General features: G+C 33.5%; 3 protein-coding genes and 3 non-coding genes across 7 annotated transcripts; 2 read left to right on the top strand and 4 right to left on the bottom strand.

Moving 5' to 3' along the window:
* Positions 1-1,976: 1,976 nt before the first annotated feature.
* LOC124929159 (transcription factor bHLH63-like) lies at positions 1,977-4,900 on the top strand. 2 transcript variants are annotated; one of them, XM_047469448.1, is made up of 7 exons: positions 1,999-2,782; positions 2,854-3,090; positions 3,195-3,329; positions 3,466-3,537; positions 3,615-3,740; positions 3,842-3,953; positions 4,603-4,900. In XM_047469448.1, the coding sequence occupies exons 1-7, from the start codon at positions 2,363-2,365 to the stop codon at positions 4,638-4,640; spliced, it is 1,140 nt and encodes a 379-aa protein (XP_047325404.1). In that variant the 5' UTR covers positions 1,999-2,362; the 3' UTR covers positions 4,641-4,900. The 2 variants fall into 2 exon arrangements, with proteins under 2 accessions (XP_047325405.1, XP_047325404.1); XM_047469449.1 differs by lacking the exons at positions 3,466-3,537; positions 3,615-3,740 and having other exon boundaries at positions 1,977-2,782.
* Positions 4,901-6,310: 1,410 nt separating this feature from the next.
* On the bottom strand, positions 6,311-8,498 carry LOC124929160 (universal stress protein PHOS32). Its single transcript, XM_047469450.1, has 5 exons — positions 8,090-8,498; positions 7,870-7,949; positions 6,757-6,875; positions 6,608-6,684; positions 6,311-6,521 (listed from the first exon to the last, which is right to left on the bottom strand). The coding sequence occupies exons 1-5, from the start codon at positions 8,319-8,321 to the stop codon at positions 6,496-6,498; spliced, it is 534 nt and encodes a 177-aa protein (XP_047325406.1). The 5' UTR covers positions 8,322-8,498; the 3' UTR covers positions 6,311-6,495.
* Positions 8,499-9,379: 881 nt separating this feature from the next.
* LOC124933212 lies at positions 9,380-9,456 on the bottom strand. The gene has a single exon (XR_007098918.1). It is a non-coding gene; the product is annotated as a small nucleolar RNA U30 (small nucleolar RNA).
* Positions 9,457-9,602: 146 nt separating this feature from the next.
* Positions 9,603-9,679, bottom strand: LOC124933209. The gene has a single exon (XR_007098915.1). It is a non-coding gene; the product is annotated as a small nucleolar RNA U30 (small nucleolar RNA).
* A 230-nt stretch (positions 9,680-9,909) lies between these two features.
* LOC124933210 lies at positions 9,910-9,988 on the bottom strand. Its single transcript, XR_007098916.1, has one exon. It is a non-coding gene; the product is annotated as a small nucleolar RNA U30 (small nucleolar RNA).
* Positions 9,989-19,774: 9,786 nt separating this feature from the next.
* On the top strand, positions 19,775-21,177 carry LOC124933067 (phenylcoumaran benzylic ether reductase Betv6-like). Its single transcript, XM_047473794.1, has 5 exons — positions 19,775-19,998; positions 20,063-20,197; positions 20,340-20,577; positions 20,663-20,866; positions 20,955-21,177. The coding sequence occupies exons 1-5, from the start codon at positions 19,807-19,809 to the stop codon at positions 21,119-21,121; spliced, it is 936 nt and encodes a 311-aa protein (XP_047329750.1). The 5' UTR covers positions 19,775-19,806; the 3' UTR covers positions 21,122-21,177.
* Positions 21,178-21,288: the final 111 nt, after the last annotated feature.

The following is a 21,288-nucleotide window of genomic DNA, read 5'->3' as shown; positions in this document are numbered from 1 at the left end:
AACATTCAAGAATATCTATTAAATATAAAAATAAGTTTGTATTCATAGCTTCCTTCAGACTGCAATACAAACTACCAGCACAAATTAAACAAGAAACAAAAGGGCAGTAAATATAAATATATATATATATATATATATATATATATATATATATATATATATATATATATATATATATATATATATATATATATATATATATATATATATATATATATAAATAGAGACCTCTGTATTAATAGTTGATCAGACAATCTTAAGTATGAATATATATTATGATAAATACGAATATTCCCTGCTAATAAACCATCTCACCAAATATGAATGCTCAAACTTCTTTTTCTCATTTTTTTTTTAAATTATAGTTTATTCTCCAAGGAAAAAATATTTATTTAGTTTGTAGGTCAATAATATATGTTTCATTAGTTTCAATTAAGAGTACAAATGGAATTACAATTTACAAAACTATTGAAAATAACATCTAAAACAAATAAATAACCAACAAAAGTTCTAAATGCTAAATGATAAGAACAATATGCAATAATTGAATAGTCGAAGTTGTTTGTTTTGGGAGTTTGATATTAAATAAAAATTAATAAACAAGTATTTATCTAATTAGTGTTATTGTTCAAAATTAGAAAAAAAAAAATGGATAAAAATAAATTCTATACAAAAGAGAAGTCCAAGCAAACAATCTCTGATCGATGGACTCCTGGATCGACACGTGTAAACAACCCCCAACTAGAAACGTGGCTGAGCCTCCCAAAACTGAAAAGAAAAACATTATTTTATTTTATTTTTAGAAAAATGTAGAAAACATAAATTGGCAGTTACTATTGTATTATTTATTAATAAAAATGAAATAAAATTTTAAATTACAAATAATTACTATCAAAGTATCAATAACAACACTCTCACAAGTCACAACCCCCACTTTAATAAAATTTTATGCCCAATCATAAACTTTAATAATTATCAAAGTAGAAAGGTACATGAGTTCTGAATTGTTAATTATTTTTACTTGTTACTTATTAGTTTAAAAATAAAACCAAAGAAAATATACTCATTTTCATTGAAAGTCTTTTATTTTAACATTCAATTACAATATAAAATAAGCAAAGCAATTGAAAAAGGGGTAGTATGAAGGCATGTTCCAATTTTTCCTTTAGTTTAGAATTCCAACTTGTATATTATCTTTAAAAACAACATTTCAAAGAAGAGAGTGTACAAGGTATATACAATCTTCAAACTACCATAAAAGTCTTCAATAGTACATGAACAACAAACAAACAAACAAACAATACCAACTAGGTCACCTCGTCACGCTTTATGCCAATTTTTGCACGCAGCCTCTAAGTCTTTAAGATAACATGAAGAATGAATTGGTAAAAACTTTTAATCAATTAGTTAGGTATTAGAATTTGGTAAGCAAGAAAAAAAGATAAAAATAAAGACATAACAAAATATGGCACCCTACAACTCAATGTCATTTTCTTTTCCTTTACTGGTAGGAGTAAAGAGATAAGGGGAACTGAACTAACTTTGTTTGGGTATTTTCACCCCCCCCCCCCCCCCTTGAGAGTTGAGAGAGTGAGTTTCATCTCTTTAGTTAGGGTAGGGTAGGGTAGCTTTGGATACCAAACAAGATTGAATATAATAAGCATATGAGAGTGAGGGGCTCAGCATAACACAGATAATCCCCTGTCTAGGACTAGGACTAGGACTTAAGGGGCTAGCCAACCTTGGACGGTTGAGGTTTGTAAATTCCCGTTTTCCCGTTGATTGGACAAACCCACGTGGCGGTCATGTCACAGAGGGCCCTGCCCTAATGAGCTCAGCAGCAGCCTCTGCTTGCTTGCTTGCTTATTGTATGATATCCCATTCGAATGCCTTTCTTCTCTTACCCCACCAATGACCAACCCACCCACCCCCCACCCCCTTTCTCTTTCTCTCTCTTATTGCCCCCACCACTCCCACTCCGGCTAATACCGGTCACCGGAATAGTGAATTTACCAGCCAACTTCACTTTATCTAATTCTTATTATAAATACCTTCTTCTTCGGGTTTCTCCTCCCCCCACTTAATAGTACGGTTATCTAAGCCTTCCTTCGTAAACGCTAAGAAAACTGACAACATATTATTATTATTATTATTATCATTATCATTAGCAGCCCCTAGTATGCGTTAGGCTTATTGACCTTTCTTTAGCAGCTCTCTGCCTAATCTTCACAGTACGAACCCCCTCCCCTCCCCAACCCTTTTTCTTTTTTTAACCTTTTCCTCCAAAGCAAACACTACAAAGATTCTCGACTTTTCTAATAAGCCACTTCCAACTTTTCTACCTCAAAACCATCCCCCGGCAATGAACACGCCATCGCCGGAGACGACGACGACGACAGCGATGAACTCTCTCCCCACGCCAGCTACCCATTCAAGCTTGCTGGAAACCCAAAGAGCACTCCTTGCTAAATGGCAACAAGCCCATAACTTTTTAGATGGTAATGGGTTTGGCATGTACCCCCTACTACCAATTCAATCTCAATCCCAATCCCAACGGTTTCAGACTTCCAGCTATACTAACTACGTTGTTGAGCCACAACCCGTCAAGGATGATCCGGGAATGGAAAGCGGGTGGCCCGATTATGGTTTTCTTGGGGGAGTTGATGTCAATTATGGTGGCTCCCTGGCAGAAGTAGCAGCCATGGTTGGTAATCCGAGTTCTACTGTAGAGAGAGAAACCTTCAAGAAGAGGAAGCCTGGCAAGAACCAGACCCACCTAAAGGTCCATTATCCTTTCCTATTCAAATTGTGTGGGAACTATTAATAAAACAGAGATGAATGGTTTGAATTCAGGTAGACGAGGAAGAAGAAGAAGAAAGCAAGGACAAGAAGATGAAGACATGTTCTGAAGACAGAGGTTCTAGGATCACTAGGCAAGATAGTGACATAGAAAACAAAAACAATATGAGCAAGAAGAAGAAGAATAAGAAGAGTGAGAAAGAATCATCTGCTGACACTTCAAAGACCGATTACATTCATGTCCGGGCACGTCGTGGTCAGGCCACTGACAGCCATAGTCTAGCTGAAAGAGTGCGTAACATATATAGATCATCTTCATGTTTCCATAATCTCTGCTTGCTTAAATATGCCAACTAATATATATATATTCTTGTATGAAATTAAATGTTCATCAGGTAAGGAGAGAGAAAATAAGTGAGAGAATGAGATATCTGCAGGACTTAGTACCTGGTTGCAACAAGATCACAGGAAAGGCGGGAATGCTCGACGAGATTATCAACTATGTGCAATCTCTTCAAAGACAAATTGAGGTAAAATCTTAGCCGTTGATACTTTATCCTTCAGGATTCAGAACTCAGTCAGGAGTATAATATTTTGATGAGTCCATCCTTCCTTCATTCATTCTTTCTTTTTTTTCCTTTTTTTTTTTGTTTTGCTCAAGAACAGTTCCTGTCAATGAAATTAGCTGCTGTAAATCCAACACTTGATGCCAACTTTGATAACTTCTTGTCAAAGGAGGTAAAGAATTGAAACTCATCACCTAGAAATAAGAATATTAATGTCTAGCAGCAACAACTTATCACTACAATTCACAGGTTTTCCAAATGAGCAATTCTAACTTTCCAACAATTGGCATGATACCGGAAATAGCTAATAATCCTCCTCCAGGCTACGTTCAATTTAATCCATCCGAAAGAATTCTGGATTCCAACCTTTTCAATGTAATAACTTGTCTCCTTGTGGATTTGTATTTGTGTTTGTGTATAGTTTCTATTAACTTAACTGAAATATAATAGTATGTTTATTTTCTTCTCAATTTCAGGCTATCCAGCCTGGGTCAGATTGGGATACAACATATTTACATAATAATCTTCATGGGGTGGAGTTTCATCAAGGAAACTCGTCATCATCGTTTCAATGCCAGCAATTCAAAGGTTTGTAGAGCATTATTATTGCTCAAAGTGATAGTTTTGTTTTTCCCTCTTTTATGATGATTCTGAAAAGTAGCTAGAAAATGAAGCAAAGTGGATATGATTAAGATATGAAAGCGACATGAGAAAACACCCCCACAAAGGATCATGATTTTACCAAGAAAGTTTGATGATTTTAGGTATCTCTCTTTTCATGCTTTCCACCAATATGATCAAAAGCTTTTATGACCTATCCATGACCACTAGTTCCAAAAGAACATAATTGCATTTTATGTTTTTTTTTAAAAAAACTTTTAAAAATAAAAGACATAATACTAAAGGCCACAATATCCCATAAAAAAAAAAAGAACAATCAAGTAAAACTCAAAATGTGAACTAACCGAGCTAGACCACAAAACATAGTTAAAAGTATGTTAGTACTAAGTAGCTTAGAGATCCTGATTACAAAATTAAAATAATTAGCCTTTAATGCATTTTGAACATTTCACATTGCAAGACAAAGGGTGCATTTTCATTGCATATGCAATACAAAAGTTAGTGTAACTAAACTCGAAATCATGCACTTCCAACACAAAGGGGAATAATCAAACTTGAAAAGATGAATAATTTGCATATTGTAATGAATACCTGAGATGTAGCCTCCAATTTGCAGGTCCAAGTGAAATCAGCAACCTGAAGATGGAAATGTGATCATCAAAGTGATTATAACAATTATTGGGTCAATTGATTTTAATGTCATGTGTCCTGATTCTTTTTATCATTCTGCGAGTATATATGCAATGTATAGATGTATGTACAATGCCAACTTAGAAAGAAGTACTAGAATGAGGTGATAGCAGCTAATTCTCATATTTTGTGTATTCAATTGAGACAGTTATATAGTAAGTCAAATGAAAGATGCATTGTATTAGGGTTGAGAACCAATGAAAATAAAAGGTCAAATTTCAAGCTCATTACACTTCTTGATGGGTTATATCTTTATAATGACATAAGAAAATAAAATTAAAAATATAATGAAGCAAAAGGAGTTATAGAATTCATAATTATGTAAAACTATAAAATTATACAGTGCCAAGAATTTAGTGGGTGATAGAACGAGCAAACTGGTGGACCTTACAGGTCTATTTCAGAAAAGATAGAGACATACCATACTGATTGAGACCTTGATAAACAGACAATGAAAGGATGACAATACAGAGTGTTGAGTGAACTCAAAGGCACACCATCTTCAAAAGGCTATCATGTGAGACCACATGATAAATCAAATTAACAACTGATATTCAACAGTAAGACACATTTCCTGCACTTAATCCCATCTGGTTCACAAAGAATAGAATGATGTTCAGATTGAATGGCATGGTCCTAATCATTGAAGGAAAAATTATGTATTCCTTTAATATAAAAAGTCAAAGAACCAAAACAAATGAGGGAGATATTCAAAACATTGAAAAAAAAAATAGCCAACTCCCCCATTTGATTACAACAAGATTGAAATGTGAACTTAAATAACTCATAATAATTCCCTCTTCCATGGACCAGTTGGCTACATTTTTCAATTGGAGATCCTCTTTAATGCCAACAAAATCCCATATCGTTCTGAACCACAAAAGGAATGCAAACCTTAATTCTTCGTCTTAAAATTTATCTTTCAGGACAATTGTTTCTATAGATTGAGTTGTTACTAAGTCGTTTCTATGTTGGAAACGAAGAAAGCGATACAAACATAAATAAACAAGGTTTCCAAATAGACCAAATACTAACCTTTCCATTCCTCATCAAGTTGAAATACTGGATGTGCAAATTGCAATATGTGAGGGGGGAGGGGCCCACCAGAGATTGCTAATTCTCCTTGGTTGCATCACCTTGTCTTTGGCTAGTCAAGAACCCTATCTTTCTTTCACTTTCAACTTATAACAAAACAATAGAGACCTGCAGTCTCATCCACAAATAAGATATCATTTGATTCCCTCTGCACAAAGAAGATGGTGAGAGATGATTATGCCTTTTCTCTTTCTTATCCCCATTTTCACTAGCATAGAATTCCACTTTCTCAATCCAACTCATATAGAAATAACCCTCCAGCCTAATACCTCTACTATAAAATATGAAGTGAAAGCACATCCTCTTGGCATCTACCAGAAAATAAGCCCATTTGTTTTGAATATACTCATGTCTAAAGAAAAGCTCTTAACTCATCCAGACAGCCTGCTTCTAATTGTAAGCCTTAGATAATAAATCTTCATAATCTAGATGTAGTTCATGAGCATTAAGCGGAATGAGATGTTTTATACATGATAGGAAACAAACTTACAAACTTTCTACAGCCGAGTCAACAAACTTGGAAGATAAAAGATGCCACATGATGCACAAAGGAATAACAACTTCAAACAAAACAATATGTTCTTTATACAAATAAGCAAAGGTAGATTACAAGTGCTACATGAATCTAATATATTTATTCACACAATAATAACATACAGAACCAAACTTGTCCACACGCAGCAGCTAACTCGTTTCTCATGAGCAATACATTTTAACCGTTTAACTAGATCACAGATTCTTCTCCTGATTCTGCCATTACACAAACATGAAATAGGATCAAATGTCTGAGTGAAGCAAATGAAAAAGAACAGTGTCCCTCTATGTGAATAAAGTACCTTTCCCTGGGACGACAATGATGGGTGCTGTTTTGCAATTGTGAAAGCAATACTCGCTTACACTTCCCTGCAGTACACTGAAGAAGACCAAAATATTAGATATTAGAAAGCTTATAACAGATGAAGCATGGAGATGAACAAGAGAGTACCTTTGAATCAAACTACGGCCTCTGGTACCCATTATTACAGCAGCAGGCTTTAATCTTTCCGCTTCCCTGCAAATAGCTTTTCCAGCCTCTCCTTCCACAATCCGAGCAGTAGTTTTTACCTAAAAAGTGCAAAAAAAAGAATCTTAAGAATCGCATCATGTCAACAAAATCCTATACAGACATCTACACAGCTCAAAAATATGGGGAATCTTCTTGCCATATGCAAGGACTTACATCTATATTCAACTTTTTGAATGTAGTTTCTTTGTCCACATTCATCTATGTGCCAAACTGCATCTTTTCCTCCAAGAAGGGGAAGGTAATGATCATAGAAAGTATTTTTCTAAAATATCATAGGCAGTGTTTTGGACTGTATTTTGCCAGTAAACATATTTAGTTTGTCTCCTTTACCAACTTCTGTATCATCTATGTAATTGTATGGTGCTTTTAAGGGGGGGAAAATGTAGTTCTCAAACTCTTTTTTCCTTATATTGAACCAATATCCCATCCCCTACTCCAAAATTTTAGTATTGCTTTATTTTATTATCCATCTATGCATTTCACGTTAATCTTTCCAGGATCAAGCAGTAGAAGGTGTTCCCAAAAAACAAAATAAAAGAAAATGATTCAAACAACTATAAGTCATCTTCGCTTCAAGTGTAGTATTTTCTTATTTTGAACATGGGTAACTAATTTCGTTATTCCACATTTACACGAATGTTGAATGTCTGTGGTGAAAACAAAACAACAAAACCATATAGTACAAGTGATGACATTGGTTGTCATGAGTTAATACAAAAATCAAAAAAGAAAACACAGACAACATTAACATTAAAAGCTCGAGATTAGAAAAGTTGAGGTCAACTTGGGGAGCAATTCCATTCATTGCACTTGGGAAAGCTTAAGCTATGTCTAGTTATACTAAGAAAGAAAAGTTATATATATGAGAAATACTATAATAAAGTAACCTAATGATATAAGATGTCAATGTTTCTATTATAATGGTTAAAACACAATTGAATTTCTTGATACATGCTAGATGAAAAAGGGGAATTATAGGTGTTCATCTCTAATCAATAAATGCATGAGTCAAAAGTTTGAGTTGTTTATCACCATTGCAACGGTATATGCCTCCACAGATAGCTTTTCCATTAGTTCCTGTGAAGCCTCGTACACAAGTTGATTCTTTACACCTGATTAAACAATATGGTGCAGACCATTATCAATAGAAATCAATCATGCAAATTGAATAATAAATCAGAATTCGCTTTCAACTTCCGGAGATCGCGTAGCTTCATAAAGAGAATAATAATAAGAATGGAGAATGTGTTACTGGAAACGGTATGGACGAGATGGAGGGTGTCGGCGAGCCTGCAAAAGTGAACGATGGCCCAATCAAAAGCGTGTTTGCTGTTGGGACCGTGGTCGACGGCAAGGAGAATGTCGCGACCCCTACGTCGCTCTCCGGTTTCCCTTGGAAGCTCCGGCGCAGGGACCAGAGGTACTAAGGACGGTAGCTTTACCTCCCTCCAATTGTACTCTTCTTCCTCCATTAATGTATCCATTCCTGATTTCTTCTTCTAGACAAATCAACTATACAGGTTCTTTTGTGATGGAAGAATAGAAATTGTATGTAAATAATGAAGGAAATAGCCGGATTGCGTGATGGATTTGAGTTCTGCAACAGGCATGGACCGGCAAAATTGATCTTCTTCCGTTCTTCCTTCTTCAAACCGCGCCGCCCGCCAGCCCACTTTTCAATAATTCAATTACGTTGGGTAGCGTGTTTTTAAACTTTATACTAATTTTATAATATAAAAAAAGTACACGTCAACTAATTTTATCCAACACTTATATTTTAATGATTTTTTTCTAAAAATACTATTTTTATTTTAATATTTATTTTAACATGATATTCTAAAAAAAGGCAATTATTTAATACTATACAAAAGAGTCAAAAAGAGAAACTCATTCATTTACATAATTTATAATTCTTGAAAGTAAAAAGAAAATAAAAAATCATCATAATGAAAATAATGCTTACAGAAATTAAATAATAAATTGGGGAGAAGAAAATGAGTCAACCTAATCAAGTTCATTTTGAAACTCAATTTCTATTGAAATTGACAATTTACCAAATACAATTACAAACACAAATAGAATTCAAAGGGATATACTTGTAATTCAACTTGAAAAATAGAACAATTATAAATAAAGGTTGTTTGTTTTGAACAATTATAAATATATTAAAGTATTTTTCAATGTATTAAAAATAAGCCCTTCCAGTATCTTCATCTTCCTTTTTCTTCACTGTTTCTTCTTCTGCGCAGAACTGTTCTTTTCTTTGATCGAGAAACCCTTTTGTTCTTCATCATTCAAAGAACTTAATAATAAAAATAAAAAAAATAAAAAAAAGTTTATTTGAAGTTATTTGGTTTTCTATAGGACTGATCTTTAAATAAGTAACCCTGATTCATACAAATAAGCAGGAAACCTATGAGGATTGAAATATTAATAAAATGTAAATAGATAAATCTTGGTATAAACAGAGCTTCAAAGAAAGTTAACCTCATTAGATAGATTTCGAATTTATGAAACAATGAACAAATTCTGAAAAGGAGGTGCTCAGATAGAATGAATGATTGAGTTATCCTCATTAGATAGTCGGATTAACGAGATTATATGTAGATCGTCATCGCACCTTTTACAATTGAAACCTAATGACATAATGCAAGTAGATTGAGACAATTGAATGAAGATCAAACTTTAAAAATGTAATCAAAACAAAACTTAGTTCATTTAAGCATCAGATTATGATATGATAAACAAACTCTGAATAGAAGAATGCTCAGATTGAATGAATGAATAATTTATCCTCATTAGATAATCGGATTAACGAGATTATAAATAGATCATCATCGCATCTTCTTTCTTTCAAATGCACATAAACATCGCTATCCAATCAATTTAAATTTGATGGATCTAATCGATGACAACTACTTACTTAAATCAGGAGGAAATCAGAAAATCTGTAAAAGACAATGAACTGATTTGTTTGGAACAAGAACTAGAGAAAAACGCAAGCAAGTAAACAATGCTTTATCATAGTGATTTCAGATTTCGAAATAATACAACAAATTCTGAAGAGAAGGTGCTCAGAAAGAATGAATGAATAAGTTTATCCTCATTAAACAATCGGATTAACGAGATTATATAGAAAATCATCATCGCACCTTCTCTTATGAGACAGAATAACAAATGTAAATATATAACGATATATATATATATATATATATAGAGAGAGAGAGAGAGAGACTACCATTGCATAGAAATAACAGAGAAGGTTTTTCATATTGACGGTAAGAAATCGGCGGAAATGAAAGACAGGCAGGCAGGCAGGGTAAAGAGATGAATGAATGCTAGGGTTTTTATATGAAGGCGATAGGGAAGCTGCGGATGTCAAAATACAGAACGAAACTCCTCTTAACCTAATTTTAAAGGGAAATTTGATGAAATGGCCCCCATAACAGGGGAAATTCCAAAAAGGGCCCCCGCCTACTAAAGTTGGCAAAAAGGGCCCTTTTGCCCCGCGAAATGTCGGAAATACCCCTTCGGCGCCATTTCTTACGCTCAAAGACGCGAATTACCAATCACGCGATTCATCTAAATCGCGTGAGTTCATCACCGCGATTTAGATGAAACGCGTGATTAGTAATTCGCGTTTTTAAATGTACGCGATTTACCATGCACGCGATTTAATCTAAATCGCGGTGATGAACTCACGCGATTTAGATTAAATCGCGTCCATGGTAAATCGCGTCTTTAGTCTTATATATAATTTTCACGCCCTAATTTTAAACAAAACCTCCCCGATTCTCCCTCCCACTCCGACTTCCAAAACCACGTCTTCTCAACTGCCGACTTCCTTCAACATCGATCAAGATCATCGTTCCTCAACATCGTTCCTCGTCCAACATCTTCGACTTTCCACCGTCTATTCGACATCATCGTCTTTCCACCGTCTTTTTGACATATTCCGGTGAGTTTAGGGCTTAAGAGTTAGGGTTAGGTTTTGATGTGTATTATTCCGTTTATATTGATTTATATTGATGTATTTAGGGTTTAGGGTTTGGTTCTGGTTTCGTTTATGTGTGTAAATGCTTTTAGGGTATATGACGAGTATTTAGAGTATTGTACTGTGTGTTATTCGATTGCAAGAATGGAGAATTGGTGTTTATGATTGCGATCAGACAATTTTCAATGATGAAGAATTAGGAAAATACTTGAAAGTCATTTGTGAGATGTTGCCGCCCTTCCTTCATAAAGCAATGTCTGAAGTTGAAATGGCCAGGTATCCTAACATGATAAATGAAACTTTTAGATTTCATAGAATCCCACACCCTGAAGTACCAAAAGCAGAATGGAGTGGGGACTGTGGCGTTTTTGTATTAATGTATTTAGAGTACCTGACTGCTAAACTTGGTCTAGAAAATTGCATATCAAAGAATATGCAAGTATATAGAGAAAAGTGGGCAGTCAGGTTGTACCACCAGATTTTAGAGCCATGAAGTTGTAAACACTGAATTATTGTTGTATATTGTTTTGTAAACACTGAATTATTGTTGTAACATGTTTTGTAAACACTGAATTATTGTTGTATATTGTTTTGTAAACACTGAATTCACGTGTTTATATATTTAACGTGGTTGTAATAGGTATCATAAAATTCACGTGTATTGTAATATAAGTCACGTGAATTATATAAACACATGTATTACGTGTATTGTGTTCTGGAATATACCAATATAATTCACGTGGTTGTAATATAATTCACGTGACTTATATAAACACGTGTATTACGTGTATTATGTTCTGGAATATCCCAATATAATTCACGTGGTTGTAATATAATTCACGTGGTTGTAATATAATTCACGTGGTTGTAATATAATTCACGTGTATTGTATTACGCGTGATTCATAACTCACGTGTATTACAATATGACTCACGCGTATTGTAATATTACAATACACGTGAATTACATTACAATACACGTGAATTATACACGTGAATTACATTACAATACACGTGAATTACATTACAATACACGTGAATTATACACGTGAATTACATTACAATACACGTGAATTAGCATTGTGCAATATATATGCGTGAGTCACTCACTGTATTGCCAACCTGTATGGAAATATCTGTATACAAATTACAACAACAATCAATCACCATACAATATTCGAAAACCAACAACAATAATCAGTATACAATATTCAAAATTGCACAGACAATATTCATGTTTGTGGCTGAGATGATGGCGGCTGAGATGATGATGCTCTTGCAGCTCTTGCAGTAGAGGGTGCAGGCATTACTGATTTGCATGTTGCCCTGTTGTGACCCTGACCACCACATGAGCTACATCTTCTCGGCACCTTATGAATTTCACCTTGGGATGACCTACGCTTTGTTTGAGGACGCCCTTTCTTAACCTTAACAGGTGGTTTAAGGCACACTCGTTGCTTGATATGTTCTGGAATATCCCAATACTCTTCATGACAAACTGGATATATTGTTTCCGCGTAAGCATTGACCCACATTTCACTTGAGTAATACCTGAAACATAACAATTGAACATGTGAGAAATAAAGTTAGTTAGATAAATTCAATAGCAAATAATCTAAAGTAAACCTTGAGCAGAACTCATAGGCATCAAATCTATGGGTACGTGAAGCAGCCAGGGCATGAGTGCAAGGAAGACCAGATACATCAAATACCCTACAACTACAACTCATTCCTCTCAAGTCAACTTTATAATCAGATTCACCGTCATGGACATAAAACTCGAAACGGTTAAGTGGATGAACGTTATATAATCTGGCCTTCTCAGCTTGATCACGTAAGAACTTTTCATAATAAAAAGATAAACGTTCATTGTGATTGGAAGCTTTTTCTCTTCGACTGTTAAACCAATCTTGTAATGTGAATCTTAAATAATCAGCTAAGATTGATATGGGATACTTTCTAGCTTCCCTACTTTGACTATTGAAGCTCTCAGCGTAATTACTTGTCATTTGATTGTATCGTTTACCCGGAAAAAATGCACGACTCCATCTCTCAAACCCAATATCTGCCAAATACATAGCAATACGAGGGTCCTTAGCATTGATCTTGTCAAAATGCTGATTAAACTTCAAGATTGTGTATGCTTGAGAAGCCAAACCAAACTCGGCGTGGCAGTGATCGGTTTTGAATTTGGCCATAATATTCATCTTGATATGATATGTGCACGCACCGTGGTCAGCTTCTGGAAAAACAGCACACAAGGCATTGGCGATGCTTGGGTGTCTATCAGATACAAACACGAGATCATCAACCAATCCAATTGCATCTCTAAGTTTTTGCATGAAATAAGTCCAGGAGTTGTTATTTTCAGAATCAACAACGCCGAATGCAACAGGATAGAGTTGTTCATTCGCATCTAATGCTATCGCCACCAATAGCTGACCTCCAACCTTGTGCTTAAGAAAACTGGCATCGACGCACAATACTGGACGACAACAGTTTTTGAAACCCCTAATTGAGCAGCCTAAGGACATGAACATATACCTGAAATGACCGTGCTCATCCGTCTGGATGTCTGTTATGGTACCCGGATTGTTCTTCTCCAACATGTACAGGTATGATGGCAATTTACCGTAAGAATCTTCTACAGTTCCTCGCACCGCCATTAGGGCCTTTTCTCTAGACCGCCAAGCCTTATTATAAGACAACTTTATTCCATAAGTAGTCTGTATGTCTTCCATTATTTTCTTGGGCATGTGGTCATGGTGATGGTCCATGTACTTGCTCTTCATGCATTCCCCAAACACCCATGCTGGTGCTGGCCTTTGATTCTCTTGCCTCGTCACAATTGAACAGGTATGATCTTTTACGAATTTACGAATCTCAAACATTTCCGAGGAATTTACTCTGACAGCACGCAGTCTCCACTTGCAATTCTTATCCAAACATTTCACAACCCAAAGTTCTTTTTTTGACTTCAACACTTTGAATTCAAAATGATTAGTCATGGCATATTTATATAACCTCAGCTGAAGTTCTTTTTTATTCTTAAACAAAGAACCGACTTCCAATCCGATTCCGGTACTTACTGCCTCATGTAAAAGATTTTCACTACTTGGTATGCTACTAGCAACCCATTCACTGCAGCTTGGTTGAGTACGAACAACAACATTGTTTTGTTGTGTACTAGGAACCCAAGAACCGCTTGGATTTGGATTGGTACTAGGAACCCAATCAGAACTACTAGGTTGGGTAATAGGAACCCAATCATCATCAGCATCATCCCCCACATTCAGACGCAAATGTTCATCTTCAATGTCATTTTCAAAGAAAACCTCACGCTGCATCGGGAAGACGTCGGGGTCATCAATTTCTGGAACAGCTACACTTTCTTGAGTTGGTAGTGACTTCTCTACTAAGGATACACACAATGGAGTGCGGTTGTGGACTGAAACTGCTTCATGTAAAAAGAACTCCACATCCACATCTTTTTTTATATCAGTTATATAAGAAAATTTGGCAATCATGCCAGGAGCATTATACTTGGCTTGAAGCAATAAATCATATCTAGATTTGTCAACATCGGTAGCAGAATAAATTTGATCAACTAATTGGGCATAAGTAGAATTTTGGGGAACAATCATACCGCTGTTTGACTTTGCAGAAAAATGAGTAAGATCGTCCGTAGTTTTCCACTCTCCATCAAAGTAAAGAAGTACAGGTACTTGAGCTGCAATTGAAAACAGTTCAACAACATCACAAGAATTCAAAAAAGTAGTTATTCTAAGTTGGATTTTAAAAGCCTCCAAATTTAGTATAATTATTGTGTTAACCATAGGATGATGATAGGTAAATTGAGAATTTAGTCAAGGGTACAACACATACAAGTAAATAGACACCAACTAAATAACATCTTCTAATGAAATTACAAGACTCTAATGAAATCAAGTCTATCAGTACTAACAAATAATAACATATAACAATTGTTAAGTGTAAATGAACTAACTGAAAGAGAAATATGATTGAGTAAAGACTGTTTATACCAAAACCATATATATACCCAGCTTTATACTCTATCAAGTTCAAAATTTATCATCATTGTTAATAAATAAGCCAAGGTTCAATATATAAGAAACAAGCCATAGAAGTACAGGTTAGGGTTTGATGATAAACAATTTCAGATATTATTCTTCCTTTCAATTCAATTCATTTCTTCTATCTGAATCTTTCATCTCTCTTACTCTCTTAGTAATGATAACTAAGAGTGTTTACGTAATCAAATCATTTCAATCATCCACAAATTACCCTTACTTTATTTGAATAGCATTTTAAATATTACATAAACATACCCATTTTGAGAACGAAGAGTAGTGGGTAAATGGATAATCTGGATTATCCGATTCTTTAATAGTACCACCTCCAGCAACTATTAACTCAATGAGATCCTGTTTGTAAAGTGTGTTGAAATTCCCTACAAATATAAAAATGTAACCGTCGAACAGTTTCGAACGCTGAAAAACCAACAAAGAAGATAATTTCAGTTATCATGCAAAAAAAGAAAAAGTACAGATAGGAGGAATAATACCAAACTCACATTATTCAACAACAGAAGTCTGCCTTTTCTAGGACCACCTTGGGCTCCATGATTATCATGTTTAACCTCATAAGGTTCCTCATCAACACAGTTTTCTGTTTCCAATGATGATTTTATCCCTAAACAAATGTGTATGAAAATAATTTTAAATCTAATTTAACAGACATATGTATGAAAATAATCTTGTTAACAGAGACTCACAATCAATAGTAAGGACCCATTTCCCGTTCAGAATTGCCTTCAATACTTTTTGAGTTCGGCCGCATGCACCATTGGGATCAGTGTAAGCAATAACATGAGTTACATCTTCTCTCCACTTCGGAGACACCCTTGCACCAAAAGTGCGAGCAAATTCAACTATCAACAACTGTGTAAAACAATAATATAATGGTTATTACATACAAAACTAGTTAATATGGACATAGTAGAGAGAATAGAACATACATTATTTTTCAGGTGATAATTGATTGGGACATAAGGTCATAACAGTGTTTGTTGCCTGCATATTATAAAAAAAAAAGAGTTGAACGAACTGAGAAAACAATTTTATTAAAATCCATTTTAATACATACCATTTTGTTGAACGAACTGAGAAAACCACACGGCAGCTCCTGATCTAAATACTACAATATCCATCATTATAAACAGCAGAATATACATCAATAGCTAACCATACAATATTCATGTAATTGAAAATCAACAATCAATCAGTATATATAGGAAAACCAAACCTTAAACCCTAAATACAACAATATCCATGAATATGAATGGCAGAATATACATCGAAACCTAACCCTAAACATAAATACTATAATATCTATCAATATAAATGGCAAAATATACATCAAAACCTAACCATAAACCTAAATACATCAATATCCATTATAAACAGCATAATATACATCAAAACCAAACCCTAAACCTAAATACATCCATATAAATGGCAGAATATACATCGAAACCTAACCCTAAACCCAAATACTTCGATATACATAGGAAACGGCATAATATACATCAAAACCAAACCTTTACCCCTAAATACACCAATATCCATGAATATAAACGGTAAATATACATCACAACCTAACCCTAAACCTAAATACTTCGATATACATAGGAAACGGCATAATATACATCAAAACCAATCCTTTAACCCTAAATACATCCATATCCATGAATATAAACGGTAAATATACATCAAAACCTAAGTCTAAACCCTAAGCCCTAAACTGACCTGATGATGTTGAAGAACGATGATGTTGGAAGGATCTCGAAGATGTTGAGGAACGATGATGTTGAGGAACAATGATGTTGAGGAACGCTGATGTTGAGGAACGATGATCTTGATGGATGTGGGAATGGAAAGTCGGCCGCAGTCGGAGTGGGAGGGAGAATCGGGGAGGTTTTGTTTAAAATTAGGGCGTGAAAATTATATATAAGACTAAAGACGCGATTTACCATGGACGCGATTTAATCTAAATCGCGTGAGTTCATCACCGCGATTTAGATTAAATCGCGTGCATGGTAAATCGCGTACATTTAAAAACGCGAATTACTAATCACGCGTTTCATCTAAATCGCGGTGATGAACACACGCGATTTAGATGAATCGCGTGATTGGTAATTCGCGTCTTTGAGCGTAAGAAATGGCGCCGAAGGGGTATTTCCGACATTTCGCAGGGCAAAAGGGCCCTTTTTGCCAACTTTAGTAGGCGGGGGCCCTTTTTGGAATTTCCCCTGTTATGGGGGCCATTTCATCAAATTTCCCAATTTTAAATGGATTTATACAAATCTACCCCCAAACTTATGTCATATGAAACAACAAAATCCTTACTCCTCCTTCTCCAAAGGGTATTTTCGGAATAAATCATTTTAATTGACAACAAAATTGATTTAAATTTGGATTATAGAGTTTTTTTCTTTTTTTATGAGGAAATTAGATAAATAATTCAGATATCTTCAATATATAAAAATTTGGATTATAGAGTTATTTTAGAATTTTAATAGAAAAGTTTTTATCCAATTTAAGTATTTCTTAAAAAATATATATATTCTTTTGAAAAACTCTAGTTATAGTATTATTTAAGATTATTAACAACCTTTAATTTATATATAAATTTATTATTTTATTTATTTATTTAATATAAATGTCATAAATTACTATATAATCCCTCCAACCTCCGATACATCTTCCCTTGCCTTCCCCTCCTGTCAATAACTTTACTTCCCACATGCCGACCGACTATCTGAGGTAGAATTACTTTAAAAAATATATATATTGCAGAAATTATAATTGGGAATGTCAATTTTAATTCATATCTTTTGGTTGAAGATTTAAGATTAAGAATTATATTTAAAATTAATAATTCATTTTTTTTTTAAATCAAAATTATAAATTCAAATTTTTTTATAATATTTTATATACAAAAATATATTATTATTTTATTATTTAAAAAACATTTCACATGTTAAACCGATAATTATTATTTTTATTTAGAAAATTAAAATATTAAAACAATATTTAACCACCATAAATTCAGTAGAATAAATTATCCAAAATATTTGAGATTTTATTTTTTCAAGATGGATTTTTTAAACTAAAAATCATTGTATCCTATTAAACATTTGAAATCTATGCTGATTTCCTTAAACCAAAACTTCTGACATTATTTTTATTATTATTAAAAGTTAACACACGACTCCTATATTCATTGCCCCACTTCAACTTAAGAGGGTCTTAATAAAATCGAACTAGGAATATTTTGCCTCTTAAACACAATTTTTTTTATACTTAGTTACATTAATCAATTAAAATATATGTTTTATATGTATTGAGGTAAAATTTTAAATGAGATCAAATGTTGTATATTTTTAAAATGGGTCAAAATTAACTGATGAAGATAACTTATTTAAAATATGTTAGGATTATTCTTTTTTATTATCATGTTTAAAATATGTTATTTCAAATTTTAAATGTATTTATTTTTTCTTTCAAACTTACCCAAAAAATTGTATCCCTCCATTTTATTATTATTTTTCTTTTCATTAAGATTAATATATATATATATATATATATATATATATATATATATATATATATATATTATTCCTTTTATTTTAAAAAATAATTAATAAAGAAGATAATTTAAGAGAGAGAGAAATAATGTAACATAGATATATTCTAAACATTACTCACTCACTTACAAATTTTGATATGGGTGGTATTTCCCGAAGGATGCAACCACAAAAACCATTATGACAATAAGGAGGATATCGACCACAAAACTTATAACAATCATTAAATTTCTCACAACGTTGTTTTGGAATGTCGTTATAACAAGCACAAGCTCCTCTATCGCACAAAGGAGTACTTCCTGCACACACATTAGTGCAGTCCTCAAGAGTCTTGCAAGAAATATCACTATCCGAAACCAAGCCTTCTACACGTCCCACTACAAAAAAAAACAAAAAAAAAATAATATAAATAATTGTTATATAACAATATTCAAACAAAATATGCAAAGATATTAGAGAAATACAATTAGTAGAGATGAAAAAAACGATAAAAATGGTCATGTTGATCAATAATCCATGTCTTTCCATGTTAAAATTTTATAAAGTTATAATAATCTTAGCAAGCTAGTGAATATATATATATATAGATATAGATATATAGACGATTTAATGAGAAAATATTGCTATAATTATATACTTTCTAAAAAGCATACTTTATTGTAATATTATGGTAATCAGAATAATTTCTTATTAATTAAAGTCAAATTTAAAATATAAAATATTTTTCTTTGTAATATTATGGTAATCAAAATAATTTCTTACTAATTAAAGTCAATTTTAAAATATAAAATATTTTTCTTTGAATTTGGTATGAAGAGGTGATTAAATTAAACTTTTTAATGTAATAAAATATATATAATTTTTGCATTTCGTAAAGTTAGTAGGTCCGTAAGAATTTTTCTTAAAAACTTATAAACTCAATAACCTAACTAACCTTTTTAATTTTTAATTATTTTCACTTAATATCATATTTTTGTCATTAAACGATTTTCATCCTATTTAATATGCATAATTCTTTTTTTAATTTGTAAAAATATAAAAGTTGGGATTTGATCTATCTATATAAAAGTGAAAAGTTTACACGAAATACTTTGACAAATTGTAAACTTTATAAAATTGAAAATAATTATAAGTATGATAATGTAAATAAGTTATTTTTACAAAATTAATAGAAATAAAACATATAAAATTGTTAAACAATATTTTTTTATAATGTTCTAAAATCCTGTTATAATAGATTATAACAAGTTGCCATTTAACATTTTATGCCAGAGATTCAGGTTTGTTCGATAATCAATCAAAAGAATATGGCGGCTGCCACCGGAAAGAGTAAGATTCTCATCATTGGCGGAACCGGCTACATCGGAAAATTCATCGTGAAAGCAAGCGCCACGGCTGGTCATCCAACCTTCGCTCTTATTAGAGAGACCTCCATTTTAAGTCCAGCCAAGGCCCCCATCATCCAGGCTTTTAAGAGCTCTGGAGTCTTTCTCGTTCATGTCTGTAAGATCTAAATTCACCTTCCAATGGGATTTTACTTGAAATCTATGGATGTTTGCACAGGGTGATGTAAATGATCACGAGGGTTTGGTGAAAGCGATGAAACAAGTGGATGTGGTGATCTCTGCCGTTGGTAAAGATCTCTTACCAGAACAGACCAAGATCATCGCCGCCATTAAAGATGCTGGTAACATCAAGGTCGTATATATGAATCTAAATTGTATTATATGCTTCTCAACCCTTCATTGTGTTTCTCATCAAAAGTAGATCCAGATTAAACTCTGCTGTTGTTTTCTTCATCTATAAAGAATTTATGAGCTGAAAATGACACGAATTGCAGAGATTTTTTCCATCAGAATTTGGAAACGATGTAGATCGAGTCCACGCTGTTGATCCAGCAAAATCGATGTTTGGTGCGAAATCTAAGATACGTAGAACCGTTGAAGCAGAAGGAATTCCATACACCTATGTATGTTCCAACTTTTTTGCAGATCGTTTTCTTAAAACTTTGGGACAACCTGGAGCTATGGCTCCTCCAAGAGACAAGGTTGTCATCTTTGGGGATGGAAATTCTAAAGGTAACAGACACGAGAATTCTTTATCTGAAAGACACCAACACAACATCCCATTACTATAACCTCGTGGTTTCATTTCCTCTTTCAGCTGTCTTTATCGAAGAAACAGATGTTGGGACCTATACGATAAAAGGCGTGGATGATCCAAGAACCTTGAACAAAATACTTTACATTAGACCCACAAGCAACATGGGCTCACTCAACGACATTGTATCCTTATGGGAGAAGAAGATAGGCAAGACTCTTGAAAGAACATATGTGTCTGAAGAGCAACTTATTGAGAACATCCAAGGTAAGTTCAAAATGAAACAGACCAGACCAATTATTGTGGAAGTGAGTCTATCAATATAATTAACAAGAAACTGTTTTGTTCCTTTCAGAAGCTGGTTTTCCAAGAAACGTGGTGTTATCGCTCTGCCACTCGGCTTTCGTTAAAGGGGATCATACAAACTTCGAGATTGAAAGTTCGTTTGGGGTGGAAGCATCGGAACTCTATCCTGATGTTAAGAACACTACTGTCTCTGAGTATCTTGACCAATTTGTGTGAGAATAAGATGTTATTGTTGTTGATGGATGAAAAGAAAAAAAATATAATTTGAGCCAGGCACAAAGCTGCTTAAGAATTTGTAGTTTTTTTTAAATTAAGGATGCAAAATCTGGGCAACTTGAATGGAGAAAGTCCCAACTTATTACATCTTTGCTCCACTCACTAAT

The sequence above is a fragment of the Impatiens glandulifera genome, chromosome 3 (genome assembly GCF_907164915.1).
Source record: "Impatiens glandulifera chromosome 3, dImpGla2.1, whole genome shotgun sequence".
NCBI lineage: Eukaryota > Viridiplantae > Streptophyta > Magnoliopsida > Ericales > Balsaminaceae > Impatiens > Impatiens glandulifera.
This window is presented reverse-complemented; position numbering and strand designations above follow the sequence as displayed.